At 41.0% G+C, this 17,469-nt stretch overlaps 2 protein-coding genes across 7 annotated transcripts in view; both read right to left on the bottom strand.

The window, feature by feature from the left end:
• Positions 1 to 14,225, bottom strand: part of IL15 (interleukin 15) — a 60,059-nt gene extending 45,834 nt beyond the window's left edge. For 5 of the 6 annotated variants that reach the window (XM_084884277.1, XM_084884274.1, XM_084884276.1 and 2 more), the window contains exons 1-2: positions 13,593 to 14,225; positions 11,029 to 11,134 (exon numbers count right to left, since the gene is read on the bottom strand). The gene's annotated coding sequence lies outside the window, so the exon portion shown is untranslated. The remainder of the gene's footprint in view (positions 1 to 11,028; positions 11,135 to 13,592) is intronic. The other variant, XM_084884275.1, reaches the window with a different exon arrangement.
• Positions 13,598 to 15,271, bottom strand: LOC311622842 (uncharacterized protein; the record flags this gene model as incomplete). The annotated part of the gene is made up of 3 exons (XM_084884272.1): positions 14,254 to 15,271; positions 14,034 to 14,158; positions 13,598 to 13,844 (listed from the first exon to the last, which is right to left on the bottom strand). The coding sequence occupies exons 1-3, from the start codon at positions 14,473 to 14,475 to the stop codon at positions 13,598 to 13,600; spliced, it is 594 nt and encodes a 197-aa protein (XP_084740398.1). The 5' UTR covers positions 14,476 to 15,271.
• Between the last annotated feature and the right edge of the window lie 2,198 nt (positions 15,272 to 17,469).

The raw sequence follows: 17,469 nt of genomic DNA, 5'->3' as shown, positions 1-17,469 counted from the left end.
ATTGGCTGGTGGGTGTCGCAAAGGTATGGTCAATTTGCATCTTTCTCTTTTATTAGTGTAGATAGACTTCTAGACAATTAACATTAAAGGTATTGCTGACATGTGCTTGGACCACAAACATTCATTTTTACATACATAGAATCACTACTTTGGACTGTGTAAACATGACAGAGGTGTTCACCATCCTGACATTTACTAGTCTCCATGCAAACTACCATCTTTCTAGTCTATGTATCATCAGCATGTTATAATTTCCAAAACCATAGTTCATGCAATATTGAGAGTAAAGGCTCTTTGATGACAATGGGAACCTTCCAAATTTACAAAAGCATGGAGTGGACTGGAAGCCAGAGACTTGCCTGCTCCTGGTCGTCTTTAGATAGCTAAGTGGCTTTATCAGGGTTCTTCATGTCTCTTAGCCTTAGTTTCTTTATCTTTAAAACTAGAGGCCTGGTGCATGAAATTTGTGCACTGAAATTTGTCCCTTCAGTCCAGCCTGAACTCTCTCTAATCCGGGGGATGTCCAAATGCCGGTTTAGGCCCAATCCCAAGGATCAGGTCAAAACCTCAGCTAGGCATCCCTCTCATAATCTGGGGCCACTGACTCTTAACTGCTCACCTGCCTTCTTGCCTGCCTGATCATCACTAACTGCCCACCCTGCTGGCATGGTCACCCCCAACTCCCTTCTGCCAGCTTGGTCTCCCCTAACTCCCCACCCCCACCAGCCTGGTTGTCCTCTCCTTTCCCCCCCTGCCAGCCTGGTTGTCCCCAACTTCCCCCTTCTGGCCTGGTCTCCCCTTCCCACCCCACCCCCCCCTGCCAGCCTGGTTGCCTCACGCAGCGTGCTGGTCAGTTGTAGTTAGTAGTTAGCATCTCTTGCTAACCCCCCTGCTAGCCTGGTCACCCCAGGCAGACTGCTGGTCAGTCGTTTGGTCGTCCCTCGCTAACATCCCTGCTGACCTTGTCACCCCATGCAGCCTGCTGTTTGGTTGTTACTGTGAGGGGTCATGGCCAATTTGAATATTATACTTTTATTAGTATAGATAAGGAGGCCAGATTAGTCCATATCTGAAGTCCTTTCCAGTGCCTAAGTTCATCTGTGACAGTCACAGAGTAGGTAGCAGCATATGATCAATTTCATCTACCTTGTATTAAGCCTCAAAACCCTCAGATTTGACACCTGAGTCAATGCGTCCATTCTAATCATCCTAATTTTCCAGAAGAGAACCAAAGTGTGGAGAAACTAAGTGTATTATTGCAGCTTTACACAAAGAGGTAATATAGGGGCTGACTATGTGTCTTGTGTTCCCAGTTCAATTCTTCACTAGTAGCTCATTCAGTGAACAGAGAGCACAAGGCATGCGTGATCCATTGTGGTGCTGCGTTAGCTTCAATTTCAAAAGAGGTCAATTTATCCCCAAAATCTAGGCTTACAATAAGCCAGGAAGGTGTTTCATAATCCCATATGTATTGACAATAACTGAAGGGCTGTAGATTTTGGCTTGTTTTAATTTTCAATCTTAGATGTAACTATCCTGCAACAACACTAGTTGTTGCAGGATAGCGAAATACTTCTATGATGTATTTCGCCAGCGAAATACTTCTATGATGCAATCTACTTCATTCCACTTATTTGTATAACACTACTTTCTGGGTCAGAACAAATAAAGTAAACATGCCATCCACAACTGCTCTGAGACAGTTCTGCTTCCTCATAACTCATCCCAGTGCAATTACCACCTTTCCACCTTGGATGAATGAGAAGATGGAAATCTCCTCACTGTGGCTAAGCTACCACACTCTTGCTTTCACACCAGATTTTTGGGATCTTTGCCGAGTGTGGGTTGATATATAGCATCATATATTTATATAGCTATTATTTCTTGTGTGAATCAGTTCAATGAAAAACCAGCAAGGACAGCTGGCTCCCTCTTTGGAAATCTGCCCTGTAGGTTCCAGAGAAATAAGGTGGTTTGTGGAATGCTCAAGAACTGATATCACATCTGTGAAAACCCCCTGGGAGGAGAAGGGAACTGTTTGGCAGCTCAGAGCTGGCCATAACCCAGAAGTGGAGGGGAGATGGAGAGGAGGGTTCTAAATGACAGTATCTTGTTCTCACCCTCATGTTCCGTGAAAGGTAAGGACCTGGGAGAAGCCTGCTTCACTGCATGTCTTAACCTTTACTGGTGCTTGCAGTCTGGGCCTAGACTGTGGGGCACACAGAACATATGCAGTTGGCAACACAACTGCCTATGTCTATACCTTAGATCTAAGCAATTGCTCATCCCATCACTACCACATGACAGAAGGGTACCTAGAGCAAAAGTCTGGGATGGAACCTTGGGGAATGAGGTATCAGAGGAGTAGAGAGTAATGGGGTTGTTAAATCCAGAATACAATAGTATAGGCTCTTCAATCTGGTCTGTTGCCAGCCTATCTGGATTCAAACCTGTAGCCTGAAAGCAAATGTTTTATAAACTTTGAATATGCCTTGAATTAAGAGAGGTCAAGGTTTTAGAAGATAAATACCTCAATATCAAACCTAAAATCATCATAAAGTCACATGTCTGAAGTTTTAAAGGCCCTTCACAAAACAACAAGAACTAGAATCTTACTTCCTAGGGGTACTCTCCAAAGATATAAATAAATAGATTTTTAAAATCTGACATTTGGAATTATTACAAATTTTTAAATGACAGAGTAATGTTGATATGACCTTGTATTTGTTCTCTTGCATTCTCAAGAGAAGAAGCATTAAATAATTATCAACTACTAGGGGCCTGCTGCATGGATTCGTGCACCAGTGGGGTCCCTGTCCTGGCCTGTGGGATCAGGCCAAAACCTATTCTCCAACATCCCCCAAGCGGTCCTGGGTTGAGAGAGGGTGCAGGCCAGGCTGAGGGACCCCGCCAGTGCATGATCTGGGCTGGGGAGGAACACGGGAGGTTGGTCAGCCTGGGAGAGACTTCGGTAGGGCTCTGGGGCATGTCTGGCCCACCTTGCTCAGTTCTGATTAGCAAGCTTACCTACCGGTCAGAGCATCTGCCTTCTAGTGGTCAGTGCACATCATAGTGACTGGTCGACTGTCTGCCCCTGGTGGTCAGTTCATGTCATAACGAGTACTTGAGTGGCCTTAGCCACTTTCATTAGCATATTATGTTTTGATTGGTTGAATGAATGACCAGATGACCAAACACTTAGCATTTTGGGCTTTTATTATATTGGCTACTACTATTTTTATAAAATTCATTGTTTTTGTCTATTGAATTTTTTTTTCAAAACATTTGGTAACTGGAATTAGGAAAATGAAAGGTTTTTAGTTTGAAGCAAGTTATACAATAGGGTGTGCCTTGTTTTTTTTCCCCTTGCATTTATTAAAGAACTTATTTTGCAATTTGTAAAAGTATCTCTTCAGTGAATAAACTGGCACACAATGTTAAACGGTCTTTTTTTTTTCTATGAAGATCATACTAATCTAAAGAGCTCATAAGCACCATCCAAATAATAACTGTAAGGATTCTATCTGTAGCTTGGCCCCAATTAGATCCTCAACCCTCAAGAAATTGTATTTGCCTTATTTTTAGTATGCTGGGAATGGTTTCCCAAAGTCATGGGATCACTGATGGTTTATTTCCAATTAAATCTAGTCAAGCTCCTTTTCTCAGAACCTTATATTGCTTGGCCCCTCAGCAATATATGATAATTACTGACAATAACAAATAATAATAATAATAATAATAATAATAATAATTAAAGATCTGCTATGTGCTGGGCAAGGTGCTAGTCACACAAGGATGTAATGTTTCCCAAACTTTAGCCCTTCCAACTCCATCATCACATTCTGGCCATCCTTAGGACCCCCTTCACCAATTACCACAGAGAGGCAATGTGAACACAAGTCAATATTGTAAAATATTGCACATAGTATTAGAAAAGTATCAGTGGAGGGAACATAAAGGAGAGATGTGGTCAATATTTTTCAGGGGGAGAGAAGTGGCAAAATTAGGGGTTTGCCAGAAGAACTTCATAAGGAAGTGATTCTTTAAAGTGGATATGTTTTTAAAATAATGAGCAAATAGATGTAGAGAAGATATTGGTGGCTGTTGGAGGCAAGGTTGGGGGTGGGTGAAATGACTGAAGGTTGTTAAAAAATAAAAAACTTCCAGATAAGCCGAAACCGGTTTGGCTCATTGGATAGAGCGTTGGCCTACGGACTGAATGGTCCCAGGTTCGATTCAGGTCAAGGGCATGTACCTTGGTTGCGGGCACACCCCCAGTAGGGGGTGTGCAAGAGGCAGCTGATCAATGATTCTCTCTCATCGATGTTTCTAACTCTCTATCCCTCTCTCTTCCTCTCTGTAAAAAATCAATAAAATATATATTTAAAAAAAAACTTCCGGATAAATAAAGAAGGCATGGGATGTAATGCACAATATAGTGACTATAGTTAACAATACTGTGCTGTATATTGGAAAGTTGCTAAGAGAGTAAGTCTCTAAAAGTTCTCATTGCAAGGGAAAAAAATGTAGTAGCTATGTGTGGTGATGAATGTTAATTAAACTTATTGTGATGATCACTTTGCCACTTATACAAATATTGAATCAGTAGGTTAAACACCTGAAACTAATATGTTTTATGTCAATTATATTGTAATTAAAAGAGATAAGATGAGTACACAAGATTAGTTATATGAGGATATAAAAATCCATTGCAAGAGCCTGAGGCAGAGTAAGTATGACAGGGAAGCAAAGGCGGGACATTTTCTCTGAAGGCCAAAAACTGGCCAACACCTTCCTGAAGGCATTTTCTGAACATTTCTTCCGTCAGAGCCCAGCACAGTGATGTAAAGGCCCCTCTGGTCTTCTTCCCAGAACCTTTTATACATGCTTTGGCCTCCTGAGGAAATACTCAGAGTTGCTTCAGGCAATCATTCTTTACCATAAAGTCACAAAACAAAACATCTGTACAAATAACTCACCCAATCTTCAGCCCAGTATTTCTAATAAGTTACAGGACGTATGCAACTGCATTTTCCACTTTTATCTCAGTCTTAATATTTGCAAAATCAAGTCCATCCCTTTCCCAGCTATAAACAATATCTGTTCCTCCAATGTTTATTTATTCTGTCTCCCAAGATTAAAATCTTGATGAGGTCACTGGGCTCTCTTTGCACTTTGCCCCTCTCACTGAATCAAGGCCTCTCAACACTTAGAAGAGCCTCTTGCCCATACTTGGAACTGAAGATTATGTTGCCAAAGGAAACAGATCAACTCAATGGAGAAATAAATTTGATCTTCTTTGAAATAACTCTTCTTTCTATTCCCCTTTACTTTTAACATACCTCCTCTTTAACACCCATTCTGTAAAAATTTATTAGTGCCTACCATATGCTATGACAAATGATAGTTGTTGCAATGAGAAAAATAACAAAAGTACATGCTTTCCTGTAGCTCACATTCAAATAGAGAAGGCATGTATTAAAGAATCAAATAAAATGTATTTAAATCTCTTATCTGAAAACTTAAGTCAAAAAGGCTCTAAAAACTGGAAGTTTTTACTTAATTCATAGGTTAACATACACTGAACTGACATAAGACTATAATCTGCCCTTATTTCACTTTTGGGGAGGTACCTGAATCAGCTTGATTGCTGCATGGTGTATATTAAAGGCATTTGTATCACTCTCAGTCTGCTCTGCTAGAGCTTCCATCACAGAATACCACAGACTGGATGGTTTACACTATAGAAAATAATTTTTTTTTTCCACAATTCTGGAGGCTGGAACTCCAAGATCAAAATGTTGGAAGGGCTGGTTTCTGGTGAGTTCTTTCTTCTTGCCTTTCAGAGAGCCACTTTCTCAGTATGTCTGTACATGGTCTTTCGCTGCATGTCCACTCATGGTATCTCTTCCAAATCTTATAAAGACACCAGCATTATCAGATTAAGGGCCTACCATTATAATAACCTAATTTACCTTTAATTACCTTCTGAAAGCCCTTTATTCAAATACAGTCCCATTGGGGTTAGGGCTTCAAGATATGAATTGGAGGGAGGAAGGAAAGGCATGACACAATTCAGTCTATAACAATTATCTTTCCAAAATCTGGAAAAGATTCTGAATGCTAAACATATCTGATTCTAAGAGTTTTGGCTGTGACACTGTAAAAAACTGGTAGTATGTGCCAAAACCGGTTTGGCTCAGTGGATAGAGCATCAGCCTGTGGACTGAAGGGTCCCGGGTTCGATTCTAGTCAAGGGCATGTACCTTGGTTGCGGGCATATCCCCAGTAGGGGGTGTGCAAGAGGCAGCTGGTTGATGATTCTCTCTCATCAATGTTTCTAACTCTCTATCCCTCTCTCTTCCTCTCTGAAAAATCAATAAAAATATTTTTAAAAATACTGGTAGTATGTCAAATAGTAATAGGTGTGTGGAGCAGAGTTTAAGCCCAGAGTGCTGGTGGCAGTACAGTTTGAAGTACACCAATCAGGGAAACCCTCACTCAAAAGGGGTATTTGAGCCAAGCTCTGAAGGAGTTAAGGGAGTGGGTCAGATCTTTGAGAACAGCATTCTAGGCAGAAGGACACCAAGTTCAAAGACCCTTAGATAAGGATAGAGCAGTGTGGCTGAGGAATAGAAAGCTTACCAATGTGACTGAATTGGTGAGCTAAGGGAGAAGTAGTGAATGAGATTATGAAGATAGAAATCACTTGTCGCTTCACTGACCATTGCAATGCAATTTGGTTTTTAATGAAGTGAAGTGAAGTGAGAAAGCAGTAGAGAGTTTTGAATAGAGGAATGGCACGACTGAATTATTGTTTAAACAAGATCACAATGTGTGGCAGATTTCCAAAAGATAGCTGCCATCAATCAATGCCTTCCTTCCATGAACAAACATGGCAACATTACCTATCAAGAGATGAAGTTGAGAGAGAGAGAGAGAGAGAGAGAGAGAGAGAGAGAGAGAGAGAGAGAGAATTTCCTCTCTGGGAGGACATTCTGACTTGCTTTTCCAATGGAGTGAGACAAATGTGACAGCCCAGGAATTCCATACCCAGGCCTCTTAAGAGCATCTGAAGCTCCCACTTCCTATTTTAGAAGCTGGATATTATGTACGGAATCTGACAACCACGAGAACATCATGCTGTGAGAAAGTCCAGTTTAGCCTGGTGGAAAAGCCAAGTGAGAAGAAGAAACAAGACAACAGCCATAGCTGAGACCCATATGTATTACCCAATGTCTTAAGCCATCTCAGACAGTCCTTGAGCTTTGGGGTCATACCAGCTGAAAGCATAGACATTGTAGAGATAAGTAATTTCCTTTTTTTTTTTTCTGCCCAAATTTCTAAGTTGGTAACCTTGAACAAATTTGGGGGTAGTTTATTACATAGCAATTAAGAACTGGCACAAAAATTAGTAAGAGATCAGGTGGTGGAGAAACACCTGAAGGGAAACAAGGACACTGTCAGCTAGAAAGGCAATGATGAAATTATTATCAGAGAGAGGAGTACTCATCTATACATGTAAAAGCCTTATATACAAATTGTCACCTCGGGAGTTTGACCAGGAGACTGGGAGTTTGATCACTTGCTGTGACATGTGCTGACCACCAGCGTGTGGCGCGAAATGGAGGAAGGCCCCAGCCAGCAGCCAGAAGGCGCTAATCAGCCTTGATTGCCAGCCAGGCCTATGTAAGCCTCTAGTGTTATATAATAGTAAGATGTTTGGCAATACTGTCACCAGCAATAATACAGAATTAAGGAAATGTATCTCATGAACTGTGGACATGCTTAAGATTTCTAAATGTGATAACTGACATCATTTAGCTGCCTAGGATTAATTACAGGAAGAGAAAGATGAAGTGAAATGTTCAGCAGAATTTAGAGGAAATCAGGACTTGATAAGTTGGAAAAGAAAATTTATTGTCATGCTTGCTTGTCTAGGCAGCAAACAGCAAACAGATTATTAAAGAAAGAAGTCGTTTTAGGGCAAAAATCACATCCGGGGGTCTATTAGCACCACATGCTCTCAGGTTAAAGATCAAATCAAGTGTGTGGCTGGGAAAAAATCTCTCATTGAGACCTCGGGAAGATTTAAAATGTAGTGCCTCGTAGCCTCTGTCAGGAAGACAGAAGCACCTCTGAAACCCCAAGGGCTCCTCCTTTAGCATTCTGACTTGCAGCCAAAGTCAAGAGGAGCCTGTCTTAAGAGGTTTGTGTCTATGTCTTTTTCTCAAGGAATGAAAAACTTTACAGGAAGCCCCTAAGATTTATAAGAAAATTATACTTAAAAAAAAAAAAAAAAGTACCACCAGCAAAACAAAAGGGAGAACACAAAAGGTCTCTAGATTCCTAACTCTCTATGAACATGAAGCAGCCTTCTCAACTGCTAACAAGAGCTATCTCTCATGGTCAAGCACTGACCACTGAATTTAGCCTGGGGGTTCTTAGAACCTCTGACAAGTACATTTTTAGTGGAGCAGTGGGGACCACAACCTGGCTGGTTCAAGAGAGACTAAGAAGAGAGAAATTGGCGACAGAGAACTGAATTGATTTTGAAAATTTTCCATAAAATGAAAATAGAAAAACTAGGGCAAGAAGCATGAGCATTTGTGTGTGTGTGCGTGTATGTGTGTGTGTGTGTGTGTGTGTGTGTGTGTGTGTGTGTCTTTAAATGGGGAAAAAATATAGCATGGCTATATATAGTGATGAGAAAGACCCATCAGAGAGTGAAAAGTAGTGATGGTGGAGAGAAAGGATGAATTATTAGAGCTATGCCCTTGAGCAGGTGATAGGAAGGAGACTACACACCTGAAAGACTGCCATGAATTTATGGCTCGCTCCCTTACCTCTGATGTGTTTTTTCCTCAATAAATCCTACCCCAGACCAAATTTCCTAAAATACTGTTTTAATTATAATATTGTAACATTGCTATATTACTTATGTTTTCTATATGTTTTACATTCCTCTGCTGAGATGGCAAACTCTTGGGTGACCTGACTTACTCTCACGGAAGTCAATAAAAGTCAACTATGTGACCTGCCCTTGGCTGGGCCTACAGGCCACACTGTCCTATCTTTATTTAAAACATAACTGCAGAAACAAACACATAATAAGATGAATCTACAGAGACAAAAGCTATTATAGAGGAATGCAGGCAGCACCAAATACATTCATATAGGGGAGGAAATCATTCAGCCTGGGAAGTAGAAGGGGCAGCAAAAGCTACAGAGGGTGGGCATTTTGAATAGGACACAGGAAAGCTGACACATAGCATGTGTGTACAGAGCCCAGAAAAAGTGTGACCAGAGCAGACGGTGGAAGAGATTAGATTGCAGAAGCCATCCAAGACCTCAAACCCCCAAGCCCCCAAGCCCCGCTGGAATTTACTCCCTCTAAACAGGTGGGGGGTTGGCAACAAGTATGAACAAGATCAGAGACCTTCAAAGTGAGGTGCAGGCATTCCTGGGAGGCTCGCAGCTTTTCAAGGTCTGTATGGGCATAGAGAGTTCTAAAGAAACCTATTTCCATACTCACTATGTTTATGAGTGGTATGCCTGAAATGTGCCTGAGGCAAGCAGATTTCTAGCAAGTTCTCCTTTCCCTCTTCCCCTTTCATAATCAGCCTCCTCCCATTTTACAAAAGAAAGGCATCTCTCTCCCCCTCCAGAATCTCACCCTGCCTCCTGCCAAATGAAGGGGCAATCTGAAAAAAGGATGTTAGCGAAACCCTCTCCAGAGAAAGCCTTGATCGCAACACCACCCATATTTACCTCTGTACACATATACACTTCCAATGTACTTTAGTTTTATGCCTAATAATTTCTTATCAAAAGTTAATGAGTTATGTTGGTTAATTACGGACTAATAATAGTTAAAGTAACATAAATAAGAGTTTTCAACAATAAAATTATTTATTTTTAAAATATATATATTTTGTTGATTTTTTACAGAAAGGAGGGGAGAGAGATTGAGAGCTAGAAACATCGATGAGAGAGAGACATCCACCAGCTGCCTCTTGCACACCCTCTACTGGGGATGTGCCCACAACCAAGGTATATGCCCTTGATGGGAACCTGGGACCTTTCAGTCCGCAGGCTGAGGCTCTATCACTGAGCCAAACTGGTTTGGCTAAAATTATTTTTTAAGTGATTACATTTCAATACTTATTTTTGTTGCTGCAGAGGATGAAGGAAGTCAAAGAAATAGGAAAGCTATCTTGTAAGATTTCTAACTGTAACATGTTCAGTTGAAGAATAATTATTTGAAATTTTCAGAAGTCTGTGCTAACAGTGTGCAAGGGGAGAAATGACACGAGATCCTTGAATGTGTCACAGGTCTCTCTCATGTCCCTGTGATAAGTAGAGCTTCCCTCCCTCCCCCCACCTTACAATAGTCATATATTCTTCTTCGAGGATATATTTTCAGTTTCAATTCCTTTATCTGAGTAAACACTTTCTGTCATTCTCCTGATCTTCCTGAATCCTGTCAGCACTAGTGGAAGAAACAATTGTGTATTATTTAAACATGATCAGCTAATAGGGACTCAGAGTTCTTGGTCCATTTTTATGTGGTCTATATACAGTGCTCTGCTCTTCTGAAAATGACTGGCAAGACACCAATAGACTCAAAGTGGGATAAAAACACCGGAAAATATATGTATACAAATACCCTCCTCCTGATATAAAATATGTACAAGTGAGATCAAAGGGCCTTTTATTTTCTATTTCTGATTCCAGCACTAAACAACTTTTTTTTTTTTTTTTTTTTTAGAAAACCATTCCTTGACATAGAGCAAAGTAATAAATACAATAGTTATAACGCATTCCAATACTAGCTACAACCCCAGATGTTCTCTCAACTCTCCTATGGGATTTTCCCATCCCATCCATCCATTAGGGTAGCAGCAAGCAGTTAGGCAATGTTCAGTCTCAATAGTCTCATGCAGTAATTTGCAATTACTAGGTAAATTAATCCAAGAGCTAATACTGAGCTGAAGAAAAAAGCTGGCTTTTTGCCAACTGCCATACCTTAAATTCTTCTGAAAGCAGACTTCTCAAATAGCTGACTCTACCACTTCAGTAGTGATAGAATGGGAAAGTCTTCTGTCCTGATCTCCCCATGAATCCCAGGTTTCTGTTTGGATGGATGAATAGATAGGTAGATCAATAGATAGAACCATATAGATCAATCCACATTTCCCACTACTTGTCAAGCTCTGTCAGAAAAAAAATGATACAAATTAAACAAATGTTTTCATTCAGGAACCATAAAATGAAATGTCTCCAAATAACCAAACACATATAAACACTCTTGTGAATATTATTTGGTTTTAAAGGCAATCCTTAAATATATGATGTCAATCATGTAAGAACCATGTAAGCATTGCTTTAAACTCAACATTCAATAATTATAACACTGCATCAAAATGAAATAGGGGTTGACTGTCACTGTCAAATTGTGGGAAGTATTTCTATGGAAATAATATCACACTTCATAAATACCAGTGTCCAAATCCATCTGGGTTCAAATCACAGCTCTACCACCTTTAAGCTGTAACTTTGGGGAAGTTATAAATTGTACTATGCTTCCATTTCCTGAGCTATGAAATACAATCCTTATTACCACATAAGTTTACTATGACAATTTAAAAAATACATCCATTCTTGGAACAACATCTGATACATAATAAGATTTCAAAAAATTAGCTAGGGTTAGTATTATTTTCCATAATTCAAGTTATGGGCTCAAAGACAGTATTCTGAATTACCATTAGCTAACATTCAAAAGAATAGATACAGAATAAGCAAAACTTAACAGTAAGTATACGGGGGGGGGGGGGGGGGCGGGGGGACAGTCTTCTAAATTTTAAAATATTTTAAAAAGTGTTTTGTGTCCAAGACCCATTTAAAAAGCTGATTAGAATTATGGGTATTGTCCTTGGAAAAATACACTTATACACAAATTTCAGGACTTCCTTGCCAGTCTTCCTGAGGTTTACTCAGAGCAGGCAAACCTGAGGACCTCGTAGGGTTTAAAATCCTCCAGTTATCAAACTATTCCAATAAACTTTAAACTGCTATTCCCCCATCTTCCAAAGAAGTTTACAAACATGCCATTCACTGACAGACATAGTCTGTGATACAGCTGTTCACATTTAAATCTGAATCTCATGGATTAGGACAAAAAGCAACCCATTGGTTTTCTAAAACCCACCAGTAATCCCTAGGAAAATTGCAAAGTCCAGAACTATAGCTTCAAATCAGGTTCTGGAGTTTCCACTCCTAATCAGCAGAGCAGTGAATTCAAAAACTGTTCGAGGTCTGAGACCCATTTAAAAGGCTGAGTAGAATCTTGATAACACTCTGCCTAGTACAAGCTTCTGGACCAGTGGCCAACCCAACCCCTTTCTGTCACTTTGTCCCAGAGCAGAGGGCTGCAGGGAAGGCCATTCTAAGTATGACTAAAACTGTTTTGAGAACATAAAACAGAGGGAGAGATATAAGAATATGATATTAAAACACTACCACGAAAACTTCAGAACTTTCTGACACTTCTTAAATATAGGAAGGAAAGTTTTCATCACTTTTAAAATCTAAAGTGGCTATTGCTTTGTCTTCAGCCCTTTCTTTCATATATATATATATATATATATACATATATATATATATATATATGTATATTTTTTTTCCCCCCACATTCTTTCTTTCTTTAGTATCTCCCCCTTCTGTCAATCACACCCACTGACCCGGCTTTTTCACAAAAGGGCAAGATTTCGAAATTTCATCTACATTGCCCAGTTCACCCAGCAGAGCGCTGTGACATCCAGATTGAGTAAAGCCTCTGCGGGCACATGGACAAGATGAAGATGCCTATCAGCTACAAGTTGATGCCATCACCAGTGTCATAATATGAGGAAGAAGCTGTATTATAGAATTGTACCCCGAAAGCCTATATAATTTTATTAACCATTCACCCGCAATACATTCAATAAAAAGGAAAGTAGCTTTAAAAACAAACAAAACACAGTGGTAAATAATAGCTAGTGACAACCACTTCACCCCTAGTTTCAAAACGTTTGACTCACTATTTAAGAATCTGTTATAAGCATCACTGAAGAATAACCTTAGTGTACTTTGTACATACACAGACGTTTAGAAACCCTTAAGTGCATGGAATTACGTAGTTAAATTCAAATAAATTGTATACACTTGCAAATGCCGTCTCAACAACACTTGAAGAAATTCACTGGAATTTCATTAAAACCACCTTGAACAAATATTCGAATGCAATGCAAATCGCCTGCACTTCTTCCAAGTTTCTGACATTGCTTTTCTAAGAGACAGATGTCTTGTCTAGGGTTGGACCTAAAAACACAGACCCAGGTCTGACAGCCCCAAAGTGACCATTCCTACAAATTCCTCTCCCTGGAAGGCAAGGTTCCTGACCAAAGAAAAGGAGGGAAATTTGATTTTGCCAGGAAAGCTGGAGAGAGTCCTGTGTGTTCTTGCGCGCGCAGGCTCACACGGCCTGCAGGAGGTTTGGGAGGAAACAGGGAAGAAGCGGGAAGAAGAAGTATCTTTCTTAAACTTACTGAGCTCAATGAGGTGAGAAACTCAGCGCTTTGTGCAGCCCGATGCAGTCTTCTCTGGGAACCGGCGGCTTGGCGACGGTGGTCAGGCGCGCGTCACTGCTCTCCGCCAGCCCACCTGGAGCCTCCTCTGCAGCCGGCAACGCGCAGAGAGAGGAGCGCACCGGGGACCGGGCAAGACGCCGGCGATCTGTGCTCCTCTGGAAGCGGAGGATGGCGAGAAGAGGCCACAAAGGGCCAGAAGGTGAAAAACCTCTGCACGAAGTGCAATTGAAAACTGAAGTCAAGTGTTCCCGATAAGAGGGCGGGGCAGCCGGCCTTCAGAGACGGGTGGGTCCAGCTGGAGGTGGGAGGGGTCCAAGACGCAGACTACTTGGGGGAATTCTATCGCCGGTTCATCCACCAACACCTCCCTTCCCAAAGCTGAGAGGCTGTACTCTGTACCTCCATCGAGTGCGGGCTGCAGGGTGAGGGGCGGCCGCCCGACTGCCTTTCCTTTGGAGCGACTGCGCCGGGGGTGCGAGGGAACTGGGTGAGCGCTCTGAACTCCAGGAGCTCCAACGCCCCAGCTAAAAGAAAGTGAAAGAGAAACTGGTGAGGAGCAGAAGCCAAGATAAACACCCAAGGCGATGGGGGAGGGGGAGGGCAGATCCTGGATAACTACCCCAGGTGTCGGCTGCGCTTCCCCTGGGTTTGGTAGCGCCGGGCAGGTTTCTGGCACCACCGCGCTGCAGGGGCGCACAGCCTGGAGGGGTCTTGGGATGTGGTCGGAGAGGGCTGGTCTCGGTGTCGGCCGGGATCTCCTTGGGCATCTGGTATCTCCTTGGGCATCTGCCCATATAGCAGGAGGCGATGGCTGGAGCCCACCTGCCACAGAGCCAGGCATGGCGCGGGAGGCTGCCCCCAAGAAGCCTGGAGGCCGGGCGTGGTGCTTGTCCAAGCTGCCCAGAGGAAAGGGGGAAATGTGTGGATCACAGTGGGCGGCTTCTCCAGACCAGCCCCTTGGCTGGCTGCGCAAGGTGGAAGAAGGAAGGCTCTGAAGTCTTAAAGAGAAAATGTTGGGTAACTACTTTGTCCAAGGCAGTTGGCACCGAGGCTGAACGCGAAGGGCGTCTGTCCGCTGATCAAGCTGAGTGTAAACATTACACTTGGCCCCATTTCATCCGGTCCTGTGAAACTTTATTGTTGTAGCATTTTATTGCCGAGGCTGAGGGATCTGCGTGCCCATTTTCTTGTGTGAGCCACCGAAAATCCCAAATGCAAAGTACTCCACCAAAGTTTTAAGGGTTATGTCATAGAAAAAAATGATAAGGCTCCCTGGAGCTTAGTAATATTTGTCTGACTCGATGTGTTCTAGGTCATTCTGACGGTTAAAAAATAAAATAGAAAAATATTAGAAGTGATTTGAATATTAGATTGTATAAAATTCTACATAAAAATCATATCTTTATGAAAAAGTTGATCTCTAAATAATCACTATCAACAAAATAAATGAAATATCAAAACGTAAAAAGTTTTTTTACAATCATTCAAAATTCCACCATAGTTGGAAATGAAACTATCATTCTTTCCTGTCCAAGACAATGTAATGTTCAATTTTCTGGTGATGATGCTAATGATTTCAAATCTGATCAGATTTTTTCATAGCAGTGTGCTGAAGTTCTGATTTGGATTTGCAGCATGAGCACGCTCTGTGAAGCCTGCATCTGGATTGGAGTCCGTTGCAAAAGATATGATAGCCACAAAAGGACTACAGTGTGTGCCCAGGTGCATCTAGAGTTTAGGATGGAGAAATGGATCTGTGTCCCCAGCCTCAACTAGGAGGACAGCAAAGCTCCATGAGCTCCTGCAGAATGAACTCCCGCTGTACCCCTTGTGGACAATGCTGTTGTGTGCTCTGCAGGGGAGGGGGGGGGGCAGAAGTAGATGTCCAGACAGTAAGGCCCCTCACTGGCTACCTCAGTACCAAGTAGCAGAGTCAGATAGGGCTGCTGCCAGAGGAAGTTTTTTCACATCCCGAATCCTGCTGTTTGGGTACCTGGGAAAACTAGACTCCACACATAGCTGGGCTCACTGGGCTGGTGGGATCCAGAACCTTGTCAGCGGTCCCCATGGCTGAGGGGATCAGTGGCTGACAGTGCACTTTGAGTACAGGGCCATCTTGAATGTTCTAAGCTACTGAAAAGTTTGCACAACCCTGAAACTGATGGGAATTTTCTTCCTAGAGCTGAGCTTTAAAGCACCATCTGAGTACATAGATTAATAACATTGGTCTCAAATATTGATCAAGCTTACAAGACAGGCGGGATGATATAGAATAGATTTAGTCAGATTGGGGAGATAAAATAACAATAAAGTGAAATGGAATAATTATAGCCATAAAAAATGCTCTACCACTTGCCTGCCAACTTTATAGGTCAATATTGCTTCCTTAATTACGGAAAGAGAAGTATTTTTTGAATTAGTTATATACTAGTAAGTACCTGCAATTCAATAAAGTTGGGTTTTCAGCATAAATTGTTTTTGCTGCATTGAGCACAAACAGAAAAATCTAATATATGCATCTTGCTTTTCAGTTGCCACAGGCTGTTTGGCAAGATATTGAAAATTACTCACAACAATGAACATGTTCCACTATATAAATTAAAAGCAAAGACCAAAATTGATGAAATAATTTGAAACTGCCTGAAGATAACTGATATAATTATAATGTGGAAAACAGCAAAACTTAACTAAACTCAGAGAATTGACCATAATATATATTTTTTAATTTAAAGAATTAAAAATAAAATTAGAGTTTAATAAATTTTAGTGTCTGGTTTTTTCATCCAAAGACAATGTTTAACAATTTGGCAGTAGTCTTTAAAATAAATTACTAGTAAATATTTTCTATAGATTCTGAGACTATGAGGAAGAAGTTGAAAGTTCATCTGGTTTGGTGTTCAAAGTCCATAAATATGACCTTATTTATGATTCCTCTAAGAATAAATCACAGGTCAGGAACAAGTTGGTCTTTCTTTGAAAAACATGACCCATGATACTCCCAGTTTCATTTTGGTTAAAACAGACCTGAAATGCAGCCTTACCTCAAGGTTGCTCCCACCTCTGACTTTTTGGTGGTCCTGATAATAGAGTAATATTCCTCCTCTTAAAGATGACTTAAGTTTTCAAGAGCTTCTTAAACTACCGCTTTTTTGGAGCTATAGCAGTACCAGTTAATATATCTATAATCTCTATGGTGTGTCCCCAGGTACTTGCTAAGCACAAGTACTAATTCATTAAACCCTCATGGCAAGGCTGTGAGAAATGAGCTATTATTATGTCCATCTTACAGATGGAGAAACCAAGACCCAGAGAAATTACATGATTTGCCTAAGGTCACATGCAATTGAGTGGCCCAGCAAAAATTTGAACTCAGATCTGGCTTGAGTATGCATCTCCTACCCTCTGCAGCCTCTAAATGGTTACCTACTCACCATGGCTTCCAACACAAAACGTTCCTGAGAGTAGTTTTAGCCCCAACCAGGGAGGGAACTCATGAGTTCCCTTGAATTTATGCTTCCTGATCTCAATGTATTTCTGTAATGAAGCTGGTCTGGGTGTTACAGTGCCACTACAAATAGGGGAAAAAGAAGAAAATATGCAAAAAGATAAAGAAGGAAACAATAGATAAAAGCTAAAATAGAACAGAAAATCAAAATCAATGAAAAAAGTTATTAATTTGAAAAGATTAATAAAATTGACAAATCTCTTGAGAAATTGATCAGGAAAAAGAGGTAAAATGCAGAATTATCAATATCAACATTGAAAAAGAAGACATCACTACATACACTATAGACAAAAATAAATAAAGAATATAAAAAACAACTTTGTGGCAATA

This window comes from Pipistrellus hanaki (assembly GCF_964339955.1).
Source record: "Pipistrellus hanaki genome assembly, chromosome: 5".
Classification (NCBI taxonomy): domain Eukaryota; kingdom Metazoa; phylum Chordata; class Mammalia; order Chiroptera; family Vespertilionidae; genus Pipistrellus; species Pipistrellus hanaki.
The sequence above is the reverse complement of the archived record's forward strand: the minus strand, read 5'-3'. Positions and strand labels throughout refer to the sequence as shown.